General features: G+C 30.6%; 1 protein-coding gene across 1 annotated transcript; it reads right to left on the bottom strand.

Moving 5' to 3' along the window:
* Positions 1-1250: 1250 nt before the first annotated feature.
* Pgm1 (Phosphoglucose mutase 1) lies at positions 1251-23693 on the bottom strand. Its single transcript, XM_074174009.1, has 12 exons — positions 23527-23693; positions 23151-23401; positions 17738-17819; positions 16921-17126; positions 16707-16863; positions 14385-14581; positions 11880-12034; positions 11719-11829; positions 8975-9115; positions 2839-3022; positions 2651-2779; positions 1251-1404 (listed from the first exon to the last, which is right to left on the bottom strand). The coding sequence occupies exons 2-12, from the start codon at positions 23391-23393 to the stop codon at positions 1315-1317; spliced, it is 1695 nt and encodes a 564-aa protein (XP_074030110.1). The 5' UTR covers positions 23394-23401; positions 23527-23693; the 3' UTR covers positions 1251-1314.
* Positions 23694-25575: the final 1882 nt, after the last annotated feature.

The following is a 25575-nucleotide window of genomic DNA, read 5'->3' as shown; positions in this document are numbered from 1 at the left end:
TTTTATATTATATAATATTTTCAAATTAATTTCAATTTTATTCTCATGAAAAATAATGCACTAAAATACTTGCTTGAGGAATACATTTCATAAAGGCCGACAATATTGTATTTCAAAATCAGATAATAACGCACAAATGTTTTTCTCATATTTTCTTATATAAGACTTTAGTTAATATATTGCAAGAATTAGGTAAGATTCTCAAGTATATTATAACATTAAATTTTTTTCATATATATTTTATTTACGTAGGGGTCACAAAATATTATTATTGATGTTTCACATCTGCAAGGCGTCCCGTAACGGCTCTTCAACAATTTTTATTTTGTTTCCTTCAAAGTAGTCTCCTTCTCACAAAGTTTCCGAAAAAATTGCATAGCACGAGCCAACCGATATCCTCAGTATCTTCTCTAAACAGCTGAAGTTGTGAACATGTGTTCGAGATGAGTGTACTAACATAAAAAAAGTTGCATCATTTTACTAAACATCATAATCTGATTCTAGAAGTTAATTTTAATTGTATGAACAACTTTTTTCATATTGTCATCAACTTCTATGTAATTTCTATGTGTGATTTACCATGCTTAAATTAACTACTACTATATTGCTATACTTATTTTTTTGAATTATCCCTTTAGGTAATCAATGCTTACGGGTCCGCTTTTACTGATTTGAAATAGTTAATCTGCTTTATGGTTTGGTCAGCAAATACTTTAAATCTGGGTACTTGCTGATTATTTTTTTTTACGATTTCTCAATACTTTCAAGGCATCTTCAGACGACTGATTAATTACTTTTAATGGTTTTATTTTATTCCCTTCTTTTTCAATAATTATTACTTTGATACTATCACCTTCCTTTGTAAGATTTGGTAGTAGGTTCTTTGTGCCAACGGCATCAAGTTCTCTGGCCACCTAAGGAGCATCATGGTATCTGTCAGCCATGAAATGTTACAGAATCATCACAACTTCAACTAGATACATTTTTTCAAGAAAAATATCTGGTTGAGGTGGGTATCGAACTCGATCAATACCTTTCGATCGTGATAGTAGGATCTTTACTGTAGTTTTCTCTTCCTTGATTCTACTACTTTCAGAGCATTTTTATGCTTTCTGACACCAGAAGAAAAAATTGCCAGTGACATTAATATTATTATTGTTTTTTACTAAAAAAATGCAATATATAAAAAATAAAATTTGTAAATTTTAAACGACGGATGTTGAACAAGGATAGATAAAAAAACTTCAATATGATTTTTAAAACTTTATAATTTCATTATTTATTTTTTTTTCGTTTATTTAGTGTCAATATAACTTAAGTGATTACTGTAGGTGCATCACGTCCAGTGAATTTCTTTAGTTGTGATATTTCCAGACCCACTTCTACTAGAGGCTTCAGCATCACCTAAAACAGCAGAAAAATTCAATATTTGCAAAGTGAAAAAAAAATCAAAAACTGACTGAATTAATGTTATATTGATGAAAAAAATGTTTCGCATCTTATATATTTACATGAAGATATTATAGCGAAAAGAATTGATTGTATCCCTAGTGAGTGGGTACAGGTTACTCAAAAACGCACAGTTTTCTCCCCATATTGAACTTGACGAAATATTTAAGGATATTCCAAATTTTTGACTCCAAGTGAAATAACCAAGGCGACTTGTCCAGTCAACAAATACTAGCAACATTGTTCAAACATAGAAAACATATTCGGATATAACGAGAAAACAAAAACAGCTTTTTTAATGCTACTTCGGCCCTTTTATAGGTAACCTTACCTGAATTTTAGGATTTGTATAATTTTCAAGACAGTGTTATTTGCGAAAAAACATTCGTGACTGATCCATTCTACTCATTCAATTGAGCGCTATGAGAAATGCACAAGAAACATTAATTTCAGACCTCAACGAAATGAGCAGATCAATATTTTCTCAGACGGCCAGGCTGAACTTGGATCACTGATGAAGCCAAAACTCACTTAGCAGCCTCACGAAAACCAGGCCACCAAACGCGGACTGCGATTCCAGGAATTGCATTTAGCAGATACCCTGTGAGTACGGAAATTCCTATATCGGTGAAACTAAGAGGCCATGAAAGTCCGCATTGCCGAGCACAAGAAACACACACAGCGAGGGAAAACCAGCAAATCAGGAATAGCAGAGTATGTTTGGACCCATCAAAATAACATCAAGTGGTCCCAAGCAAAGATCATCCACAAGGAGGAACACTGGTTGAGGTGGAAATTCAAAGAAGCCGCATATATGTTGTTCAACAACATATTCAGCCAAGCTAGCATAGAGACACGCAACATATTTCATTGTGATTTCATTTCAGGGTTTTTTTGCTTGATATAATTATTATTTTCAGCTATTTACTTTAATTTCAATTGTATTAGTTCTTTCAGGGATTTCAAATCATTTTATACCACAGTAGACAACAGAAGTCCAAACTAATGAAATTCATAAACGTTGGATTCAAGGAAATCAGCTCTGAAGAGTTTTACAAATCTCAGTATGGAAGAATATCTTCACAAAAGGTCACTGTTGAAAAAAAAAAAACCATGTATCAGGTGAGAAAATGAACTCATGATATATAAGAATGATTTCCAAAATTAAACTATGTATCAGTATCATTGTATCATCTCTTACCTGTGCATCACTAAGTACATTATCTTTTTCATAACTGTCAATATATAACCTTATCGTGGCCCCACTGCTTCCTGTTCCTGACAACCTATAAATCAATCTGGACCCATCCTCAAAAAGAATTCTTATTCCCTGTAGATAATCAAAGGGAATATTAAAATTGCTTCTTCAGTTGAAACACTGATAATTACCTGATTTTTTGCCACACTTTCATCAATTGGATCTACATATGAGAAATTATCAGCTTTACTTATTTTATAAGTTTTTCCAATTGCTGTATATGATTTCCCAACAAGAGTATCGCTGTTTATTAGTTTTTCTAAATGTTCCATTAGTTGATTGGCTGCATCACTTTCACATTCTTCATAATCGTACCTGAGGAAAAATCATTACAATTTGTAATGTAATAACCCTCAAATTAGTTCAGAAGATAAGAACTTTATAGTTCAATGGTAGGTATTCATCGGGAGAATCGTGTGTGACAATTATTTTTTTGTTGTGTTCTTGAGTTATAAGGTTTGTAATACCTCATTAGATAAACTTGTTTGATTGATGAACTATTTATTTTGTAGAAATTCATATTGAATATAGGATAAAGGAAAATAACTTTTGTCTGAATTATACTAAGTTTCTTATTTGTTAAAGTGGTTAAGGCTTTCGCGGCCGAGATTTTCAGTTTTACTCGTTGGGGTGCGACTGCTGGTTAATGGAAAAATAGATTTTGAAACAGAAACAGAATCGGGTTGGAAGGTCGTCGTAGTTTGGAACTGTATCCTAACGTTTCGCCAGCACGAATGGCTGGTTTCGTCAGATGACTTGGTGAATCATCAAGATGAATAATTCTGGCTTCTTCAGAGGATTATTCATCTTGATGATTCACCGAGTTATCTGAAGAAGCCAGCCTCTTGTGCTGGCGAAACGTAAGGATACAGTTCCAAACCACGACAGACTTCAAACCCGAATGACGAAAGCAACACTTTCTTTATTTGTTACAATCAGTTTCGATTTATTAAACCATTCTCATTGAGAATAGTTTCTACTGAGTTTTTTTATTTGTTCATTGTTTATTGATTCATCAGATGTTCTCATTATTATTCAAAAGCACATTTGAATTTTCAATGTAAATTTCAAAAAGAAATTCGTGTTTATGACTCACTGTTCTAGAATTTCAACAGTATTGTTTCTTTGAATACCTACTTTACACGTGAGTTTCGTTCGGAGGTTTAATTTCGACTTTCGGTGGGTTAAACAAAACTTTAAATATTGAAATTGATATCATTAGAAAGGTAACATTCCCAGATTTATTATGATGTTATAAAATGCAGAAATTATAAAGTAACATTTGCATAACAAGCAGTTGGAAATACTCATTTTAACCTCTTTTGGATAAAAAGTGTATGCATAAAAAAATAACAAAAACTACAGCAGTTAAAGTGTTTACCAGTGCCGTGCTTCATCAACAAGTTAGGTTATTAAATATAAACAGTAAAAGACAATATGGATGAATCGATTTGTACCAAATGTAAAAAAAATATTACCGATGAAGAGGAATATATAATGTGTGATTGTTGCAACGACATGATTCATGAAAGTTGTACTAAGCTTTCAACAACTCAAATAAGAGCAGTAACCCTAAAAAAGGAACGACTTGTGATGTATTTTTGTCCTGAATGTAAAACCAACTTCAAACAAATACCAATGCTAATGAAAAATATGAATGAGATTATTGCAGTTAATAAGTCTCTTCAAGAAGAAAATAACTTGCTCAGAAAAAAAATAGAGGAGTTTACAACACAAGTTCAAGCATCAGGAGTAAGCAACACTGAAGAAATAATTGCGGAATTGGCTGAAAGACAGAAACGTGCTTCTAATATAATAATATACAATGTCAATGAATCAAGAGCCAATACAAATAGTGAGAGGTCTTCACAAGATAAAGCAGCTGTTGAAAATATTCTACAAGTGTTTGAAGTGAAAAAAGAAGAAATAAAATGTTTCCGTCTAGGAAAAGTAATAATGAATAAAAATAGACCAATTAAAATTATTTTAAGATCTCCAGATGAAGCAATAAAAATTTTAAAAAATAAATCACTTGTAGGTATACCCAGTATCAGAATTTCAGCAGATCAGACCTTTGCACAAAGGGAGTATTTTCGTAAAATCAAATCAGAACTGGAAGAAATTATGGCAAATGGTGATAACTCCAAAACCATCAAATATATTAACAATAAACCAACAATCGTTAATAAGGATAAATTTGAAAGAAGAAAAAACATTTAAAGTACCCTGATATACAACTCAACAGTGATATTATATATATGAATGCTCAAAGTCTTTTAAAGCATAAGGATGAAATTGAAGAGAGCATTCTATGCTACAATCCTAAAGTAATTTTACTATCAGAAACCAGGACAACTGCAGACATTGAGGACGCTGAATTACGAATAGAAAATTATTCTACCATTCGTTGTAATTCATCAAACCGCCATACTGGAGGCGTAGTGATTTATATTCAAAAAGAGTTTGAATTTTCAGTTTATAAAACGTTTGTTCTAGAAGGTAATTATTGGTGTAAGGTGGTTAAAATTAATTTAGGATCTAGTATTTGGTTGGTTGGAAATATGTACCACTCTCCTTCAAGTTCTGATGCTAAATTTTTGGAAGATTTTGATGATTTATGTGATACTTTGGTGACATCTAATAAGAAATTTATTTTAGTAGGTGATTTCAACTTGAATTATCTTGATAATACTTTTTATGTCAGAAAAATTAAAAAACTACTTGAAATATATGGATTAAAGCAAACTATCACTGATCCCACCCGTATTACATTACAATCCAAAACTCTAATAGACTATGTAATATCAAATGAAAATAATTATGTGTCAAATGTACATTTATATCCGAATATAACAGATCATTTACTGATATCAGTAAATTTTTCGTCAGTTAAAACAAATAGCAATTATATAACAAAACAATACAGAAATTTTAGTGACCGTAATCTTGATCTTATTAAAAATAGTCTTATATCATGTAATTGGTCATTGGATTCTATTGATATTGAGGTGATATACCATGAAATAATGGAAAAATGTTCTCTCATAGTCGAAAATGTTGCTCCTCTTAGAATTTGTCAGTATAAGACACATCTCCCATGGTTTAGTTATGAAGTTCTAATCAAAATCAAAGAGAGAGACAATACATATATTTCCTTTGTAAAAGCTAACGAAATTGAAAAAGATTATTTATGGGAAAAATTCAAAAAGCTTAGAAATGAAGTAGTTAATCTATTAAAAAAAATAAACAGAACTACTACCATGAAAAAGTAGATAATTATAAAAATAACTCAAAAATGATGTGGAAAACACTGAAACAGTTGGTCAATAACAAAGAACAAGAAATGCCCAGACATATAAAATTTGAAAAAAATGGTTATCACATAATAATAAAAAATGAAACTGAAATTGCCCAAGAGTTCAATGAATATTTTGTTAATAGTGTTAATCTAATAACGGATAGCATTGAAACCCAAGAGTTATGGTCAAACCTAGATCACAACCTATACAGACCATTTAAAAAATTTAGAGCAATCACTTTAAAGGAGTTGAGAGAAATTATTAATTCTTTGGATAATAAACACAGTATTCATGAAATACTAAGTTGTAAAATACTTAAACAAATATTTGAAACGGCTGGTCATGCTATACTTAATTTTATTAATACTTCTTTACGAACGGGAAAAATTCCACAGGGACTTAAAACCAGTACTATTATTCCAATCCAAAAAATCAGTAATACTATAAAAGCTGATGAATTCAGACCTATTAACACACTACCAGCCCAAAAAAAATTTTAGAAATTACTGTTTATAACCAATTGTTGGAATTTATCAATGACAATCAAATCTTATTCGAAAGACAGTCAGGGTTTCGAAAAAACCATTCCTGTGAGTCAGCACTCCAGTTGTCATTAAGTAAATTTAATAATGAACTAGAGCACAACAAATATGTTGTTTCTGTGTTTCTCGATTTGAAAAGGGCTTTTGAGACAATTGATAGAAATATTCTTCTTGCTAAGCTCAAGAGATATGGTGTAGGCGGTCAGACCTTCAATTGGTTTTATGATTATTTGTCTAATAGAAAGCAGAGGGTAAGAATTAACAATACATTTTCAAATGAAATCACAAATGACAAGGGTGTTCCTCAAGGTAGTGTTTTAGGTCCACTGCTTTTCATAATATATCTTAATGATATTAACTTATTTGTGGACTGTGAATTCATAAATCTGTTCGCAGATGATACATTATTAGCATGTAGTGATACAGACTTGGATAGAGCTATTCACAAAATGAATTCCATCTTAGTCAGTGTTAAAAGATATCTCAATATCAATAAATTGAAATTAAATGTAACTAAAACCAAAGCCATGATAATTACTAATAAATTTAAATACAACAAAATTGGGATAAATAATTTAGACATAAATATTGATAACAAGAAAATTGAGATCGTCACAAATATAAAATACTTAGGAGTCCAACTCGACAATACACTTTCTTTTGATAGCCATTTCGACTATATTCATAAAAAAATTTCAAAAAAATTATACTTTTTTTCAAGAATTGCTAGTAATTTATCAACAGCCACTAAAATAACAGTTTATAAAGCAATTATTCTGCCTCATTTTGACTATTGTGCATCAATCATATACTCTATGAACTTAAATAAAATTAATCAACTGCAGAAATTGCAAAATAGAGGCATGAGAATTATTCTGAGATGTAATAGATACACACCAATAAATTCAATGTTATCCACCCTTCAGTGGCTGCCCGTATTACAAAGGTTACTTACTGTACTTCGCAATGATATTTATTTATAAAATAATAAATAATTTGTCTCCTTCTTATTTCATGAATATGGTCAACTACAATTATGAAATCCATGAACACTATACTCGCAATAACATTTGTCAGAACAAATTTTAAAAGTAGTATGAATTCAGTATTTTTTAAAGGCTTCATTAAATTTAATGACCTACCAACTGACGTAAAAGACTGTTTATCAATAAATGTCTTCAAAAGACATTTGTTAAAATATATAAAAGAAACATAACTTACATTTGGATAAAGTTGTAAATCTATGTTTTATATGTTAGTTTTGATTGTGAAATATTTGAATTGTTTCGGTATAAATCTTCTAATGTTACCTATATAACTAGCATTACTAAGTAGAAATAATAAATATTATTTGTAAAATAATAGCACGGAGCGATAGAACTATTTATTGTTACTTGTAATAGTTTTAAAATTACTGAATAGCATATATTAGTTACTTTTTCTGTTCTATCTTTTCCTATTTTTTTTATTGTATATTAGGGAAACCTATTTCTGAAATAAAGAAAGATTATTATTATTATTCTCATTGAGAATGATTCAATAAACCGAAACCTTGTGATGTACTGTTTGGAACCTTTGGTGTAGTATTGAATATTACTGGAGTTTTTTCCCAACACCAAATAGTTATTTTTAACATCTCGACACGTGTTTCAATCACCAAGTGATCATCTTTAAGAGGGAGATTAAACTCCTGTAGTATTCAAACCGAAACCGGTTGTAATAAAATAAAAACATTGTAGAAATCAGACAAAAGTTTCTTATATTTATTGGATGAAACTTTTCGTCAGTTTAATATGCAACTAAGTCATGTGAACTCAATAATTATTGATTTTGACATGAAAAATAGTTCATAAATATTGAAAGGGTTATATTTTTAGGAGTGACTAATTTTTGGTAAAGAAAGTTTTTGGCTTTCTACTACTCCATCTTGATACAAAAAAAATGTGGGAATCTTCCAAAGAAAGGAAGGAAGTAATCAATTTTAAAGTAAGTAATTCTATACATGGATGTGTAGATCATGCAAAGAAGTAACTTTCATACACAAACTGGAAAAAAAAGCCCTCCTGAAACAGCTACTTTCATATAAACATATACGAAAGAAAAATTCTTTCGAAACAAATACTTTTATATGAACACTGAATTATACAGAAGACACTATCCTTTACTCAGTTTGTATTCCAAACATTCGTTATGAAATAAACTCGGATATCATTCACAGGAGTTCTACATTTAGTGTATAGAGTTACTTATTTTAAAATTGATTACTTCCTTCCTTTCTTTGGAAGATTCCCACATTTTTTTTGTATCAAGATGGGGTAGTAGAAAGCCAAAACCTCTTTCCCAGTTCATAAATATTCAATCAAGCTTTAGTTTTCAATCAAACTAGGCTATCCACTTACCCAATTTTTTTGGTAGTTGTAACTTACCTTGTGAAATAATTTCTCCCATATATACCCCAGTGTTCCTTCAAAATTTCTTCTACACTCATATTCTTGTGCTCAATTACGGAAAGCCATGCTAAAACTGCCCAAATTCCATCTTTCTCTCGAATGTGGTCAGAACCGGTACTGGAAATAAACACGATTTAAACACAACCTTTTTTTGAAATTCATGAATAACACACTAAAAAAGAAAAAATATGTCAGTAGCTTCCACAATAATTGAAAATCTATTTGTGACTTGGATTATCTACAAAAAACTTTATAACCAATGATTGAAACATAAGATTAACTTTTTTAGGTTAAACATTTGCTTGTAGATATTTAAAAAAAAAGTACAACACAAATGATGAAGAAATAAAAGAGGAGATCAAGTTCACAATAAAATTTTTTTGAACGCTTCAGTCTTCATTTCAATAAATTAATTTTCGTAAATGACATTTTTTGCAAGTTTCTTCTATTGACCAACCAAAACTGGATTTTCAGCCGAAATAGAAACATTTCTGAATCTAAGAAAATTCATACGATTGAAGGAAAATTGAAGGTTTACAGACTTATGATTGTAATTGAACATCTTATCTCTCATAATTTAAGTTTTTTCAGGTTAATAGGGTTAAATGTGATGGTAGATTTGTAAAATCAGAAATATAGTTGAGGCATTAAATTGTTTTGTTCAAGTCTTATTCTAATTAACACTGTCTTTTATTGAGTATATAATAATAATAGCTAATTCAGAATTGTATATAAACAAATGTCTTTGTACTTTTTGAAGTCTTAATCACAATAACAGAATGGTAAGTAAAACTTTCAACTTCTGACATTTTTCTGCATCGTAAATCTCTTCAGCCTTCAATATAACAAAATACACTTAAAATTGTGTAAAGAAACTAGTAACCTAAACATATCTATCTGTAAACATTAGAATTTCAACTAAAATGAAACAATTAACTTTTTCATAACAATTAACAAACTAGTGGGTCTTCAAAATACTGACTTATAAAAAGTATTGCGTACTTTAGTTTTAAATAGAATAATTATAGTTTAAAAAACTAAAAAATACGCTTTTAGAGATCATCGAACTAAAAAGTTTAAAATATTTTTTTTTAAATAAGCTCAAAACAATAACGAACAAAAAATACTAGTATTATTATGAAAAAAGCGACGGGTGCTTGATATATAAAAAATATGGAACAAAGCACCCGCGCTTTTTTCGTTCGTTATTGTTTTAAGCTTATTTAAAAACATTATTTTTAACTTTTTAGTTCGATGTTCTTTAAAAGCGTGTATTTTAGTTTTTTTGAACTATATAAGTTATAGTCACTAGTATTATGAATCTTTAACAGACGGCGCAGGCACGAATATAAAATTTCTCTTAAACAACATAACCGAGTTAGAGATCTTAAATTCTACAGTAATACTGAGATGCAGTAAGTCTCCAACAGAGGGCGGACAGTTGTAAAATTTGTTTCGAAGTAAAGAGAAAATTTGCAGTAATAATTTCAAAAAACAATTCTGTCTTGATTTGAATTTTCATTCAAAATATTAATGGACTAAAAATATTTTTTCAGCGAACAATTTTATTTTTCAAGTCACTCTTTTGATTTAATATGTATGTCAAGTCACTCAATTCTAATTTTTCGATTTTTTGAAATATTTGAGTAACTGAATTTTTCAGGTGTACAATTTACGATAAAGTTTTCATTGTTGAAATCCATATTCTGGTTTGCTTTCAAATAATCGAATTAGATTTTAAAATGTAACTTCTGTTTCGTTCAAAACTTTTTTCTGTACTGAATCACGGGTAATTGTAAATATTTAAATATTTCATCTGTAGTACAAAATTTCGCTAACACTTAAAATAGGTTTTTTATTTTGAACAACCTATCAAGGAGGTTACGTATAGCGCCATCTGCCCGCGAATAGCTCAAGCAATAATGCCGATAATTGTGTCAATACAGATCCCGAACTTGAGAGTTACAAACGTACATACATACATACAGGTGAAGCTAATATAAAGTGTGTAAAAATGATTATTGCAGTGAAAACAAAATGAATCAATAATCATTATGAATAAGTCTAATGTTGTAATCTAAAATGACTAGCAAATTAATGCGACGATCTACGTATATTTATCCAGCAGCACTTGACATTTTCTCATTGGAGTTGCTTGTTTCTAGCGTGGAAAGGTAATTCAACACTGCTTCACTTAATGTTGGATATGAGCTGGAGTTCCAATAGGAAAATATACCAGCATCAAGTTGAAGTAATGGCTACTTTGCTTTCAACGTCCACATCTTAATTTACCAGATTGTAGTTTTGAAGTAAAAAATAAACTCATGTCAGTAAAAACACTTCAAAAAGTTGTTACACTTTGAATGTTCTTTTCAAAAAGTAAATTTCTAATAAGAAATCTATATCCTTTTTCCGAAGATTTAAATAACTGCAGTTTTCTCACAGCCCCTTTAAACTCTTGAGAAATTGATCCCTCTATCATTTTGGCAATCTGGCCATAGGTTCGTGGTTTTTAGTCCGTGTATAACATTTTAAAAGTAGATGTCAAAAACATTCCAGAAAACAACAGTCTATCCAGAAATTTTCTATATGATTATGATTATAATTATTATGAACACAGAATAGGGCTTTGAAAGTATTTTATGGGGTGTCGAAACTCATTTGTATAAATTGTATCATAATATATAACTGCGGAAAATTCAGAGAAGAAAATATTTTACCCAAAACTCTCTTCACCGCAAAGAGATAACCTCCCAGCATCCATCAAGTTTCCAAAGTATTTCCATCCAGTAGGTACTTCAAACATCTCTTTGCCCAACTTTGCTGCTACCCTGAAATAGTATGACTGAAGTTGGTTCTTTTCATGTATTACCTCTATTACCTATCTACAGCAGCAGCTGTAGGCATAGACCTGGCAAATCCATGGATGCCATTTTCTTTAAAATATGGAATGCATTCTAAATTATTTGCTAATACAGCCAAACTATCACTAGGCGTTACAAAAAATGCGTTTTTTCCAATAATCATATTTCGATCCTGAAACAAAAAAATCGAAGATTCATTTGCTAACTAGACAATGATTATCCGCAGCACATGTAAACTATTCAAAAGCAGTTACAATTGATATATAAACTTGCATTTTTATGCTTTCAACTTCCTGGAGGTGAGATGATTCAACAAAATTCAGTCAGAAATCGGAGATCATTATATATGAAATATTCCAATAAGTCTACCAAGTTTAAACTTTATTCAAGACACTTTTCATTAAAAATTATTTTTAAGTAGTGAGACAAAAATGATTTTAAAAATTATTTACCAGTTACACTCAATCACCTTCAGTAAAACTAATTAAAAACTTTTGAAATTTAGGATAGATAATCATCTAATGAAACATACTTTTTTATTGGGAAAAAAGTTTTTGGCTTTCTACTACTCCGTCTCGATACAAAAAAAAAAGATTAGGGAATCTTCCAAAGAAAGGAAGAAAATAATTTGAAAATAAGTAACTCTATACATGGATGTGTAGATCATGCAAAGAAGTAACTTTCATACACAAACTGAAAGAAATCCTCCTGAAACAGCTACTTTCATATAAACATTGAATTAATTACACGAAAGAAAAAAATTCTTTTGAAACAAATACTTCTATATGAACACTGAATTATACAGAAGATACTTTTCTTTACTCAGTTTGTATTTCAAATATTCGTTGTGAATGAAAATCAGATATCATTCACATGAGTTCTACTTTAAATGAATGGTAACAAATTGCACTTACATGAAACACTGTGAATGATATCCGATTTTCATCCACAACGAATGTTTGAAATACAAACTGAGTAAAGAAAAGTATCTTCTGTATAATTCAGTGTTCATATAGAAGTATTTGTTTCGAAAGAATTTTTTTCTTTCGTGTAATTCAATGTTTATATGAAAGTAGCTGTTTCAGGAGGACTTTATTTCAGTTTTATGTCTGAAAGATACTTCTTTGCATGATTTACACTTCCATATATAGAGTCTTATTTTCAAATTGATTACTTACTTTCTTTCTTTGAAAGATTCCCTCTTTTTTTTGTATCGAAATGGAGTAGTAGAAAGCGAAAAATTAATCACTCCTAAAAATATAACCCCTTTAATTCAAATACTTTTTTATCTACCAAACAATTCGGATTGAAAAAAAAATTATAGGGAGCATACAAAAAAATTACTCCGTAGAAATCTGACAGGCAGAGGTTTCAAAAACTGCAAAATTCGTACATTAGATTCATCACAGGCGTAAGGAGAGGTGAGCATGTGACCAGTACTTGGGAAAACTTGGGTGGCAGAACATGGATGATAGGCGCAAACTGCATTCTGCTACTACATTCCATAAGGTCATATCTACTGGAGAACCTGCTCACGTATTCACTAAAGTGTCCTTTAGATCCGATATACATAATCTATATTTGAGATTTAGACATTTTTTGACTGCACCTAAACATGAAACCTCTCTTGTTCGAGGCTCTTTTTCTGATAACATTGCACACTCATATAATCGTCTGTCTACCCATCGAATTGAAACTATTACCACCACTTAGTTTCAAGAAAAATCTAAGAGATACATATATGTTTCAATACGGTTTTTTTTCATAATATTTCATTCACCATAAATATGTAGAAAATACTAAAATTATCTGAATTATTGTTGAAACTCTTCAATTATATTAAATTTTTTTCATGTTTATGACAGGACTCTTCACATTTGAAGGATCAAAATGTATTCATTTTTCGCCGCTCGTTCCTGCTTTTTTCTTTTCTTTTTTCTTGAAGTTTGATTGCAAAATAATTATATTAATACAAGTTAGCTGTCACTGGTTGGATGTAAGAGCAATTTCTGCTTTTCAATACTTATTATTCTATTCCCAATGAAGACAAAAAAAACGCAAATATACGAAGACAAATACAAAAATCAGAAAACTTGGACCCGCCGTTCTTTTATTATTAATATTATTTTTATTGATAAAATATCATATACTGATAAATATTATTCTATTCCCGACGAGACAAATTCGAAAACCCAAATAAGCCAAATCGGTCCAGCCGTTCTTATATATACTTATATAACAGATGAATTGAAGAAAATAAAATTATATATTTTAAAAAACTGAGAATTGGATAACTGAAACTTTTAAAAAAAGGTTTGATGACATTCTGAATAATAATCAAAATGAAACTATTTTTGAAATGTTCATACAAATTATAGAATACCTGTGTAAATTTTAGGTTTACAAATGTTGATAAATCAATGCATGTTCTGATTTTTATTTAACTGTAATAAAATATTATTGTATTTATCCATGCATGAACTCATATTATTATTATTAATTACATTAAATTCAAGTCTTACCCCGTCTCCATCAAAAGCAGCTCCCAAGTCATAGGTGGAATTGGCTTTCACTTTATCAACAAGGTCTTTAGCATACGTAAGGTTAGGATCAGGATGGATTTCTCCAAAGTTGTCTAATGGAACAATTCGACAGACATTGTTGTCTGGACTGGCTCCAAGCTCATCAACGAAAATGCGCCTTACATACACACCAGTTACTGAAATATTGTATTAAGGCAAAAGCGTCAGTCATTTGTGACAATTTAGTGCCTACTATTCTGGAATAATAGTATAATTAAATTGAGATATATATATATATATATATATATATATATATATATATATATATATATATATATATATGCATACATTTTCTGATTCAAGTTTACAACTGTTTTCCGTTGATTAATAATTTATTAAAAATTGTGTTATTCTTCAAAACTATTAATGTGAACAGCGGTTTAATGTATAAAGTACCAGTTATGGAAAATCATTAATACTTTTTGATGAATAATTAACAGAATACAACAAAAGTTATTTCAATATTTCATAATATTTATCATCTTCAGGAAAAAGTTTCAAAGGTTTATTACATGAAAACAAAGTTACATTTTGAAAATACAACACTCAGTGGGGTTGGCCATGTTCAAAGTGGTATGAACACTGTAAAAATACAGAACAATGAAGATAAAAATATAGAACAATGAAGATGAAAATACGTCTTCTGGCAAAACATTTGTATGGATTATATAATATAATGGAAAATATGAAATGAATTTGAGGAATTAAAACTTAATTAGAATGATCAACAGGTAGACAAGAATATATGTGTTTGATTCAATCATGATATTAAAATTTGACAGAAATTCGACATTATGAGATGTTTGGTTATGGAAACTTCATTAATAAAAGCAACCCTCACGAAGCTGAAGCTGTCAATAATTTGAGTATTGAGTCCCTGTTTGGAAGTAGCACGATTTTTTAAGGACAAAACACAAGCACTACAGGAAAATCTTTAAGGCGCTCTAAGAGCGGTGCCTATGCGAAAGTAGCGATTCCGATATACTTTTCACAATAACAGTATCATGAGCATGTTGCAAATTCAACCATATATCTTCATTGTCACCAATCATCAACATATCAGTGTTCAAATCAAATATTGCTATTTCCAAATACCATTTCAATATAAAATTAACATTCTTTTGAAATGTTTTCCTGTAGACAGTTTTCAAAGATCAACACATTGAACATTTGAAAAACTGAATAATTTCAGATTTGATTATTTTTACAATTTCAAAAAGTATATTATTGAATATGAAGTTTTTCTTAGATCATAATCTTCAAGTGAGGAAGTTGAATATTTGTTAAATAGTTGGTGATTCTGAAACACTAATAAAACATCACTTTTCGGCAATATTTGAAATGTCTGGAGAATTTTTTACTCATTATTATTCTCTATTATTCAACCATCAATTTCCATTAATAAAAAAAAAGTTTTTCATTACTATGCAATTAGTATATTGCTTTGAATATACAGATTGATATATTAATTTGGTCACATCATGTAAAGTATTTTTATGATATATAAAAAAAGGTTATGTGCAGAGTACGTACTATAAAATATTTTTTCAATATAATATATTAAAAAGTTCATAGAGTAAATTTCAATGTATGAAATATTGAACTATATGCATGTACACATACATATATAATAACAAGGTTTGATGATGTACTGCTTTATGGTTCTTTTAAGGTTGTTGAAACTGAGGTTTTTCATTTTTTCTGGAAATGAATTGAAAAGATAAAAATTTTAAGAAAATCTCTATCGAAAGTTAGTCTAAATCGTGGATTTATTTTTTGCATAGCACATCTCTTGCTGGTATCTATTTTAATTTTCCAAAATTTTAAATTCCAATGTTTGACCAATTAGGTTGTTTTTTTGAAAAACATTTATTACAAGTTCTCATCATTTTCAAATGAAGGAAAGCCATGCAATAAAGTAGTTTTCATTTGATCTAGCATCTACATAATTTATCATCAAGTGCATCATCTAATATCAGATATCTTCTTCAATGGAGTCACTATTAAGTAATTATAATAATTTTTATTAGCCTCAGACTTCCTTTTTTGCTTGTGAGAATATGTCTAAAAAATTTTTTGTATTAGCATATTGCCATGGCATAAAAAAAAATATAGAAAGTTAAATTTTTTTTTCATGATGATCTTCTACCACATAGTAACGGCTACATCCATCAATTTATTGTTATTTTAGTTATTTTATTAATCGTTCGTGGAATGATGTTTCATTTTTTGATGGAACATAAAACAAATCCGAACACTTACCTCCATTCATTGAATCTATGAGGACATTGAAAGGTGGACGTTTGTCAGTTCCACGAATTAGAGTTCTCAATTTGTGGAAGTCAAATATTTGTTTCATCAGAGCAACATAATCTGCAGTAGAGTCTATTACCTCTACTACAAAGTCATGTCCATCAACCTTGAAAACAAATAGTTAAAAAAAAAGTTTTGGTTAAAATATTTCGTATTCAATTACATTGTATGTTGTGGTACCCAAAATGTCAATAAGCCTGTCAGTTTCAAGTTTGGGCGTGAATTTGTACTCTGAGATTTTCTTTGTATGGTCATAGATTGCATCACTGACATGATCAGGCGCTGGACCACCATTTTCAATGTTATATTTTATGCCAAAATCATTCCTAATACCTCCTGGGTTGTGAGAAGCAGTTAAAACAATTCCACCTGAAAAAAAAAACTATTAATTTTTGGATGTTTCATTCCTTTACAGAATAATAATGATCCATCTTCATATTTGGAAATGAACAAAATTACTTTTCTGTTCAGATGTTCATTATTGTTGAATTGCGCAAATAGTTGGAGTAAACCTTTTTCAAATAAGATATTTCACATTTCATATAAAATCTAATCATATATGATTAAAAATCAGAATGTACCAAACGAATGAGAAAAATTCAATGTTTTGGTCAATACATACTTAACAAGCATTAACTGAGCATTATTTTTACTACATTTTGTTATAAACGAATCTTCAGAACAAAGAACATGAATCTCTTGACTATTATGTAATTTTGTAAAGATCATCTTATTTAATGAATGTGATATTTCTATCTTGTTATTTACTCCAAATATTCAATTGTGAGTCATACAAAATATCTAAAGTTTGGTTGACTTAAAAGGAATAGTAAATGAGAATACCGCTGACGGATGAAGAAGGATCCAAATATTTGACTGCAAAGAGAATTGCAAACGATAAGAATCTTTATGTATTAGTCACAAATTTTAAATGTTCGAATAATATATAATGGATGCCTAAATTAAAAGTCACTATTTACCCAACACTTTGTGATTTCTTATCAGGCTAGACACCGCAGGAGTGGAGAGAATACCTAACTGTCCAATGACCAATTTTGCAACCTGAATAAACATAAAACAGAATATAAGTTGATTGGAGAATCATCTGAAATATGGATGCAATATAAAAATATGAATCGTGAAATTGAATATACAACTTGAAATTTTCTATTAAAGGCACCGACAGCTGGTTGAATGTGAACTAACAAGTTGCTTCAGATATCACGTTGAGATTGGATGATGTCTTGTTTTCAAAACTACAGTTTGAATATTTTTTTTTTAAAACTGCAAAAATTTATGATTCCTGTGTTAATAATAAAACAAAAAAAAATAGGTTGTATTGATGTAACTTTAACTATACCAGGTGTCCCACATTTTATGTGACAGGCAATATCTGGTTTGTTGAAGGAGATACACAAAAATGTTTCATACAAAAGTTTTAGGAGTTCATGAGAGCTATATTTTGATATAGTTTTTAAATATACAGGGTGTTTGGTGTAGATGCTACAGACCAAAATTCCATTTTTTAAAATAGAACGCCCTGTATATCATTACATATTCAGATGCTACGTTAAATTCTGATATCATTTCATGTTTGGTTTTTGAAATTCGGTTACGGCGTTGTTGAGTTATTGCTTAAAATGTAAAGTCTTGAGAACGACTATTATTTTTAAAAATATCTCATACAATTATTCTCTCTGCATCAGATCACATGAAAATTAGTCAAAATTTTGGGTGTTCGAAGTAATGGTTTCAATTTTGAGTTGTGGAATTCAGTCAGGAATCATTTTGAATATGAAACAATTGCGAAATTGAAAGAGGTGTATTCGAAAACAAATCTTTAATTAATAACAATGTAAATAATATAACTTGATAAATCATTTCATAAGAATGGTAGCTACCTAGAAATAAGTCATAAAAATTGTTCAAAGTGATGCCCATTAGATATTATACAGGCTTCGAAACGTCCAATCACTTCTCTCGTACAAGTCGCTCTTATAATATCAGGCGTAATATCACTGCATGCTACTCGAATTTTCATTTTCAAATCATCCACATTCAAAGGGGGAGTAGTGAAAACAATATCTTTTAAATAACCCCATAGGAAAAAATCAAGCGGTGATAAATATGGGGAACGAGCCGGCCACCGAATTGGACCCTTATTACCGATCCATCTATTTGGGTACGTTCTATCCAGATATTCAGTAACAACCTGTGAATTGTGAGGAGGAGCACCATCTTGTTGCCACCAAATTCCTTGTCGTTCTGCTATGGGAATATCTTCCATCAACTGGATCAAATCATTTTCTAGAAAATGTAAATATCGCAATCCATTGAGATTTTCATTGAAAAAGTAAGGTCCTATGATGCGGCCATTGAACAATCCACACCATACATTAATACCCCAAGTAGTTTGAAAATTACTTTCGCGGACCCAGTGGGGATTTTCTTGAGACCAATAGTGACTGTTATGTCGATTCACAACTCCATTATTGTGGAATCGCGATTCATCGCTCCACAAAATTTGACTGAATATGTTAGGACTTTCATGTAATATTACCTGAATAGAAGTAATGAGTTCAAGTCGTCGTTCAAAGTCCGTGGGTTTCAAACCTTGTACCAACTGAATTTTGAATGGGTGGTATTTATTTTCTTTCAGAATTCTCTGTACATTAGATTTACTCACACCGACTTCTTCTGCAAGAGTACGGATAGAAACGTGGATGAATAATAATATAAGCCAACACATTGATCTGTAAATCTTCAGTTCTAACAGATCTCGTATGATGACGATGCTTTATAGTAGAAGGAAATGACCCAGTTCGCAATTTTTCTACAACTCTCGAAAAAGTCATTCGTGACGGAATGGGTCTGTCTGGAAAACGTTCTTGGTATAGACGTTGTGCTTGACGGCAGTTTTTCTGACATTCCCCAAAAATTAATAACATATCAATGCAATCACTTGGACTAAACGCGAAAGGCATACTGGAGTTTTCGTACAAAGAACACAGTTACTGTTTTGCAAAGAATCACTGAATCGAACTGACAAGTAGATACAATTCAACAACATTTGTTACTATGACATCAACAAGCATAAGCTACTTGATGAAATTGTGCAATATAAAGCAATTCACCCTCGAGTTAGTCACATTCTCAAGAATTTCAATATTATATTCAACTGATATCGATATCGTATCGTAGAGGTGAGAATAATGGTTTGTATTCAGTAGTAGTCTAGTTCAATTTAATAAAAGATATAGACTGGATTCGTGTACGAGTAAATAAGTTTTTTAGAAACTTCATATTTAAGGAAAAGTGCAATAACTCAACAACGCCGTAACCGAATTTCAACCAAACATGAAATGATATCAGAATTTAACGTAGCATCTGAATATGTAATGATATACAGGGCGTTCTATTTTAAAAAATGGAATTTTGGTCTGTAGCACCTACACCAAACACCCTGTATATTTGAAAATTATATCAAAATATAGCTCTCATGAACTCCTAATACTTTTGTATGAAACATTTTTGTGTATCTCCTTCAACAAACCAGATATTGCCTGTCACATAAAATGTGGGACACCCGGTATTATATTATATATTGATAGCAAAGTTCAGTGAAAGTTGTAAGAAAACTAGATTTGAACAGTATCATAAAATAGATTTTTTAAACAAATTGGACGACTTGGTATCATTTGAGATTGAAGCTTTCCCAAAATAACGTATATACTGTTTCTTCTGCAGTTTACTTTACAGTACAGTGTGATTCATTTCACTGAATAATAGTCAATAATATGTGAACTATTCAAATCATGATGACCACAAAAATCTAGAAACCAAGTTTCACTTGTGAAAAAATTTCCAAACTTGAAAGAAGTGTCTTAACCTTGAACTTCAAATCGCAAAACGCAAATTTCATTGTATTTTTAAATAATCCCTCTTATTCGGTTTAATGAAAAACTATCAGTGTATCTAATATCCTTCATCAGCAATTAGTTGAATGAAATACACAGAAATTTTGACTAAGGATACCAAATAAAAGCCCAATGTCCCTAAACCACAGTGTATAGTATATATTTAACAATATTTTACTTGTCAGTACCAGATACTTATAGTATCAGGCTTATCAAATAGGTTAATGCCAGTCATTAAATAAAAAACGAGATATCATATATTTAAAAATTGAACTCAAAACTACCAAAAATATAGACAATGATAAGAACTCTCAGTTCCACTTTCTAACCTTAGATATTTTCATATAGGCAATTTATCATGGTTGATGGGACTGCAAATAGTCATCTAGGGAACTCCTTATAGTAGGGGAGCCCAAGCGGGGATTTTTGGATTTACTGAAGCGCGGCAGATTAATATACAGGGGGATACCTTGTACCCGGTTAAGTACATACACCAAATATGAGCCCCATATATAAGGCCGCCTGTTAGTTGTAAAAAAATAACGTCATTCTCGAGCGTAGCAAATTTTTTTTATTTTGAAGTACGTCAACAAAATACAAAATGGAGATTAAATCCATTTGGAAAAACGTTCTCAGGAAATTTATTCCACATAAACTTCCTGAGAACGAAGAAGTTCTTGAACAGTGAAGTTTGAGGTGTACCTAGTTGGACCTCAGAACGATGAGCAGTCACAGTATTTCTGATATATACCGCTCTTGGTGGAATCAAATGTTTAAGTCACTTAAACACTTTCCGTGAAAGTATTTATAGAAGAGAGAGGAATCTCCAACCTTTCTTGGATGTTCCAGACTATCAAGGTTGCAAGTGATGTTTACGTCTCCAATCAGAAGGATGGCTCTTTTCTGGATGGAATCCAGCAGCTTCGGGGTATAATTAGGGGCGGAGCTCCATACATGAAAACAATTCTCCAAAGAAGGTATGACCTGAGGTTTATAAAGCATCAAATTTGCTGAGGAGTGTACAGTTTTCTGGTTTGGAACAGTGTTCCAAGCTTTTTCTAAATCCTCATTAAGATATGCAACCTCCTGCTGCCTGTGAAGATGTGCATCTGTGGTCGATGTCCTGGAATCCAAATGAAATGACAAGACAAGTATGGAAAAAAAAAAGTTTTAGCTTTGTACTTCTTCATCTCTATACATAATTGTGACAATATTCCAAAGAAAGGATTATTCCCACAGCTGTGGCAAACCTTGACATTTGGCAGATTATATTTTTTATATAATTTTTTATTATAGATATGGGCTGCTTTATAATCGATGAATCCATTTGCACTTAATGTAAATTCTATCAACTTTCACTATTGTATAAGGGTGCAATAACTAGTGTTTTTGCAAATTTTAGGATTCAACCCTTTATTATGGAGTCTATATTATAGTGATAATACAAAAATTATGTAGGAAATGGCTTGTGATGTTTTGTTTGAGAAAAAAGTTCTGAGTATAGGAATTGTAGGCATAGTAATTTGAGGACGAGCATGGAATTGGTATTAATTGTTTGTAAGGTTTAGTGCAACTTCCAATATTGTCACTTAGGATTATCTCTTGCATTATCTGCCATCAGATAATGCAAGTAAAGAAAAAGTATCTACTTTCAAAAACTGTAGAAAAAAAATACTCAAGTGGCCTTATTACCATAAGGATACCCCATCAACATTTTATATAAACTTTTTTTACTCATTATATACTTTTGTATATCTCTTATTTTTGAGTTTTCTCAAATATCTGCAATTTTGAATGAATACATGATTACAGGATTGCACTAAGATTGGTATTTGAAAATAACAAGAGAATAATAAATAAGTGGCAGACAATGCCATAGTTCTCAATTATCTTACCAAATACCAGATAAAATTTTCATTGAAAAATTGTTTAAACAACAAAAAATGATAAGTAATGAACATCCATACTGGAGGAAAACATATTGATTTACCAAAACATGTAATAAGATTTTTATTCTATTTATTCCTTGCCTAAATAGATTATTGAGTAAATTAATATTTTTGAAAAACAATTACACAACAGGAAACCTTACCTTTGAGGGGATATGAAGAGTAACATTCAAAAATTATAAATTTCTTTGCAACTGAATTCAACGGGAAATATATATATATATGTATATATATATATATATATATATATATATATATATATATATATATATATATATATATATATATATATATATATATATATATATACCAATGCATAGAAATCCATGGACCTTAATCTTTATGAAAATTATTGCTAGAAATAAGATAATATATCCAGGTGCAATAACTGCCGTTACAATTTCAAGACACATTGAAATTGAAATATTTTCAACAGTATAATACAACAAATATAATCAGTTATTGAGTAATTCGAACTGATAACATTTTAAAACATTTATTCAATAAGAAAATAACATAAAACGTACCCCATTAGCAGATGCAATTCTTATAATGATATTGATGGCTTGTTTGGAAAAATATCTTCCATCTCCTCCAACAATCAAGGTAGAACCTTTAACTTTGTCTCCAAGAGCATTCAAAATACACTGGATGAAGTTTTCAGTATAATGTTTTTCCATGAACACCTTTACCTTCTTTCTCAATCCACTTGTTCCTGGTTTCTGACCCTCGAAAGGGTTTGTAGATATATTAACGGAAGTAAGGGCCATATTCAACCCTAAACAAATAAGTTCATCAATTCCAAACAATTTCACTAAAGATACTGGGAAAATTTTATGAAAATTACAACTATGTAGAATTTTTGAAGGTTAGAATTTTTTCACAGTTTTGTAAGATGCTTACCTTTTTGGAGTCCAGTAATAATGATTGAATAGTTCAAGTGTGAGCTTTAATTGTCTACACGATTTGTGCAAATTTGAAAAAAGATTATGAAGATACTACTAATATTTTGAAAAGTTCAATGTCAGAGAGAGGTCGACCAATGAGTTGTCGTTTTGCGCAGCCTGCGTGCTAGTTTGCGCAATCGCATTATTATTTATGAAAAACTGAACTTCAAAAGCATTCACATTTTTCGTTTATCCATATCAGAGATCCATATGCGTGTTTGTCATTTGTTTTGGCATAAAACATAGTCGACCCGTGCGGGTTAAGAAAGGTGAAAATGAAAGTAAAACTAGAAACTTGAAATATGAAGTTACGAGAAATTGATAAATGTTGTAAACTATACTCGAAACTGTGGATCGTAGTGAAATAACAAAGTTGAAGTAGAACTTTAATAAACTTGAGGAATACAAAATTACACGTGACAGGACAGTCAAACTTTTAAGTAAAAATAATTGACGAACTAAACTTTTCAATAACATTTAGCAACCACATAAGTTGCAATTCAGTTCATATTCCAACACTGCCTCTTGAACTGAAGTGCAGTGGTCTGTTAGTAACACCCAGTAGATGTCTCAACTTCCCAAAACGAGTTCTGCTCAGTGTTTTTTGGTGAGAATATCCGCTATCTGATCTTCGCCTGCTACATATGTCCTACTTGAAATATACCTTTTTCTCTTATACTTATACTTTTTCTCTAATAAATTGGCATCGAACGTCTATGTGCTTGGATCTTTTATGAAATTCTGGATTGCGAACCAACTTCAAAGCACCAGCCTTGTCAATCCATAATACCGAGATAGTCTTCACATATGTATACATTTCATCAAGAAGACAATTCAACCAGGTAATTTCATTAGCGGCTTGACTTGCTGTAATGTACTCTGCCTCCATCGTCGTTGTTTTTGACTAAACCATGCTAGTGCACCTTGATTTAACTTTGACTTACTAATGCTGTAGTCAGATACTGATAAATGCATAGGACTGAATGTGACATTTCTCAATTAGTGTTTTGACAGGATGACACTGACACCAATTGAACTTTTGTAAAATTTTTCAATATATATTTCCTAGCTGAGGAATACACCTCCGTTTGATTTATTTATTTCAATCCCAAGATATCTTCTTGCTCTGCACCCAGTTACCTAAAACTCAGTTTTCAACTCATTGAGAAATTTCTCTGTTCCCAATACTAATCCGTCGTCAACATAAATTACAACAAGTAATTTATCTGGTTCTTTTCTGATAAATAAACATGCATCTGATGAATTTTGCTGCAATCCTTTTTTCTTCAGAAATTTCGTGAAGCGCAAATTCCAACAACGGTGTTGCTGTTTCAAACCATACAGACTATGCAATGACTTGCATACCTTATCAGTACCATCGTGATAGTTATCCAGTTGCGTTGCTCCACATAAAGTTCTTAGTCTAGTAATCCGTATAAAAAAGCCGTCTTCACACAAATTGTGACAAGTGCAAATTTTCGGAAACAGACTTTGATAAAACTGTTCTTATAGTATCGAATCGAGTAACTGGTGCAAAAGTATCGTCAAAGTCAATACCAGCTTCTTGAGAAAAACTTTCTGCAACTAACCTTGCTTGAACTTAATATTTCTCCTTCTGAGTTTTCTTTAACTGTGAATACTCAACGATTTTTAATGACTTATTCCGCTTATGATTTGCAAATGATACCGATCACGAATCTATGTTGGATGATGCTTTTGTTAGTCGGAGTAGTCAGCAACCTCAGCAAATTGTTATGTAGGTGGAAAAATGAGTTCTCTATAGTTGTAACACAAAGCACATATCTTACATACACCTACACCTAGCAGTTCCATTCAACTAATTTTTCAACTGATCTAAGAATTCTAATTTTATCAAAATCTATCGAAAAAAACTTTTTCCTCGTCAGAACAAAAATGCTGTCTCTCGACGCACGTTTCGATAACCAAGTTAGCATCTTTGGAACATGATTAAGACTGACGGTGCTAATTTGATTAGCAGAACGCG

The sequence above is a fragment of the Leptinotarsa decemlineata genome, unplaced genomic scaffold (assembly GCF_025532065.1).
Source record: "Leptinotarsa decemlineata unplaced genomic scaffold, Ldec_3_MD MMD2_tig00000505_RagTag_RagTag, whole genome shotgun sequence".
Taxonomy (NCBI): Eukaryota; Metazoa; Arthropoda; class Insecta; order Coleoptera; family Chrysomelidae; genus Leptinotarsa; species Leptinotarsa decemlineata.
Note: the sequence above shows the minus strand (reverse complement) of the source record. Positions and strands in the feature narration are given on the sequence as shown.